This window comes from Cyprinodon variegatus, unplaced genomic scaffold, assembly GCF_000732505.1.
Source record: "Cyprinodon variegatus isolate N-32 unplaced genomic scaffold, C_variegatus-1.0 Scaffold33, whole genome shotgun sequence".
Lineage (NCBI taxonomy): Eukaryota > Metazoa > Chordata > Actinopteri > Cyprinodontiformes > Cyprinodontidae > Cyprinodon > Cyprinodon variegatus.
The window spans coordinates 59,714-62,703 of NW_015150486.1; the positions used below are offsets into that span (position 1 = coordinate 59,714).

At 41.4% G+C, this 2,990-nt stretch overlaps 1 protein-coding gene across 2 annotated transcripts in view; it reads left to right on the forward strand.

Annotated features, from left to right (window-relative positions):
* Nucleotides 1–2,990, forward strand: part of pnkp (polynucleotide kinase 3'-phosphatase) — a 16,755-nt gene that overhangs the window by 9,153 nt on the left and 4,612 nt on the right. For both annotated transcript variants that reach the window (XM_015401843.1, XM_015401852.1), the window contains 4 exons: nt 1,971–2,028; nt 2,417–2,524; nt 2,595–2,666; nt 2,787–2,835. In XM_015401843.1, the coding sequence (XP_015257329.1) occupies nt 1,971–2,028; nt 2,417–2,524; nt 2,595–2,666; nt 2,787–2,835 (287 nt within the window). The remainder of the gene's footprint in view (nt 1–1,970; nt 2,029–2,416; nt 2,525–2,594; nt 2,667–2,786; nt 2,836–2,990) is intronic.

Sequence of the window (2,990 nt, forward strand, 5' to 3'; positions counted from 1 at the left end):
ATTATTCCCAAATCATGATGTCACCACAACCATGTTTCACTGAGGGTTCTGATCTGATCAGTCCTTCTTCTAAGATCACAGTTTTTCCTACATGGAAAACAGCTGTGTGCAACCTTGCTAGTCTTTCATTCAGCAATATTTGTGTTAAAACATGATTAAGTGATGAGATACTGATCAAAGACGTGTTGACCCTGCAACATGGAGACGAGCTTAGATGTATCAGCTAAGGCGTTTTGCTGTTTAGGCTCTGAATCCACAGCGATCAAACTTTTTAGGAGGCCAGAAATCATCTTTTTTTTAAACCAGGTGAAAAGTGGAGAGATTTAAAGACAGCTGTTTCATTGTTTTCATGTGTTATTAGAGCTTTGTGGCTCCCTCAATCTCTCTTTTACTCTTTATTTTATCTTAAATGAATTGTCTTTTTTCCTCTTTTTGGGTTCTTCTCTGCTGCAGTGCCACCAAAGGGCCCAGCATGTACTTCAAGCTTTCTTCAAGTTTTCTAGAAGACGTTTCGCCTCTCTTATCAGAGGCTTCTTCAGTGCTAACTGGTGGTGGGGAGCACTGATATTAATATATTTTAGGGAAACAGTTTTTGTCTCAGGGTGTTGCCGGTGTTCTGTAAGATGAGCATACCCGGTCAGACCAGCGTACCCATGGTCAACACTAGGGGTGTAAATAATAATCGTTTTGTATCGATGTATCGATCCAACAGCTGACGATCCGATGCATCGACACGTCCGCAAGAGAATCGATTCATGTTTTTTTTTTTCCTCCGGTCTATTTTTATCCATTTGCTCCTGTGCGTAATTCTCCCTCCCGTGCTGCGGTGGCGCTAAACCTATTTTGCCCTCCTACCTCGCTTCCTGGTTCTACTCTTACAGCAGTGTGTTGCAGTGAGCTTGACACAGACATTTTTGATTTATGCTCAATATTGAAGCGTGGTCTGAGATACACACTGTGGGTCTAGATACGGCCGATGCGGCGAGGAAGTGGGGGCGAGTTTAGTCCGACGACGGAGGGACATGAGGGCCAAAAAGAGCTGAGATCCAGGTGGAAAAAGGGTCCCAGCGTTCTGGCGCACCTCGATCTTCTAGCTGGTCGAACTTCACGAGTTGTTTTCCGCAATTTCAGTCATAAAAACAAAAGAAGCCGGCCTCCTGTCTGCTGCACTGACTGCGGTCAGTTACAATTTGGGAGAGGTGCAGCGGAGCATCTGTGGAGGGGGCGGGGACGTCTGGAGCCCAGGTATTGCATTGCACTCATTGCACTGATTATGTGCAGTATTTTTTGATGCAAGGCCTTTCAGAATCTATAACAAAGGGGTATTATTATTTTTCAGTGAATGAGGTTTTAATAGGAATAGGTGGAGTGCAACTTTTCTACTTCTGTTATTTGCTGTTGTTTCTAAAAAAAATGCATCACAAAATTACAGCTTTCATTGATTTATTTCATATTTGAAACAATGTCTAGCCTGTAAGGTGTAAAAAAAAACGAAAAAAAAACAAAAAACAATCGAATCGTATCGTGGTGTTTTTTTGAGTATCGAAAATAATCAAATCGTTGGGTCAGGAAATCGATACTGAATCGAATCGCCGTGATGGATGTGATTTACACCCATAGTCAATACCCGTTTATCTCTCTAGTTTATCCCTTCAGTTTGCAATGCTAATGGTTGACTTTTGAAACTTCCCTAAATTTCAAGCCAATGACACTTAATGACCTCTCTCATTTCCGAGGATGCCGCTGGAATGCCCTCCATTCTTTTCTGGGTAGTTTTTTGTAAAACATGCGTCCTGTGATGGGCTGGCCTCCTGTACCGGGTGGCTCACGATCACCTCCCTCCATTCCTATTGACACCTATACACCACTTTGTGTTGGTGTGTCACAAAACAGGGAATCCAAATGTCTAAAACTTTTAAGTGCTTTTAAAAATGTTGGATGTTTTACCCGTCCTTGTTTTCATTTCCCAGGATTCTGTACCCTGAGATTCAGCCCAGACTCGCCAACCTACTCAAAAAAGGTTATAAGGTGGGAAAGAATCAACGTTTTGTTTACACAGGAAAAAAATCGATATCTAGATAAGTCATTATTTCTTAAAATAAGTGCATTTGTTCTTGGATTGAGGAAGTAAAAGAGACATTTTGCCAATGGAACAAGACAATTTACATTTAAAATAAGGAAACACAATTGCATTGTCTTATTTCAAGTGCATGTTATCTAATTATCTTATTTTAAGAGTAAAAATACTCATTCCGTTGGCAAACTATCTCATTTACCTACCGGTACTAAAAATTAAGGGTAATACACCTATTTTAAGATATTTTTACTCATTTCTAGATTGTTTTTCCAGTTTTTCGTTAGAATGAGGTCGGGGGAGTATTGTTGGATTTTTAAATGCCTTGACGTGCCTCTGCAGGTTGTTTTCTTCACCAACCAGATGGGGATCTCGAGGGGCAAACTGAGACCAGAAGTATTCAAGTCCAAAGTGGAGGACGTGCTCGCCACCCTGCAGCTGCCTGTGCAGGTTGCTCAAGTCATACACAGATTCCTCAGCATGAAGCAGCACCTGATCCCTGCCCATTCTGTGTTTTTAGGTGTTTGTAGCCAGTGGTCCTGGAGTCTACAGAAAACCAGCGGTTGGAATGTGGAATCACCTGTGTGAGAAAGTGCGTACAGGCCTTTGTAATTTACCCGCCACACCTGCTATGCAGCATTTTTTGACACTGGAGACAAAACAAACAAACAATACAATAATCTGTTGCATAATCTCTCGTATTCCTCCTCAGGCTAATGAAGGTGTAGCTGTTGACAAGACACATAGTTTTTATGTAGGGGGTAGGTGCTATTTTGACATCACTATAATAAACATGCTATTTATTTTATTCTCAACATGTAAACCTCCACTGCTAATTGAGGCTTAGTTGTTTCAGCTTAAAGGAATAGTACACCCAAAACATGATTAGCCTTCATTTTCTACTCACCCCCATGCT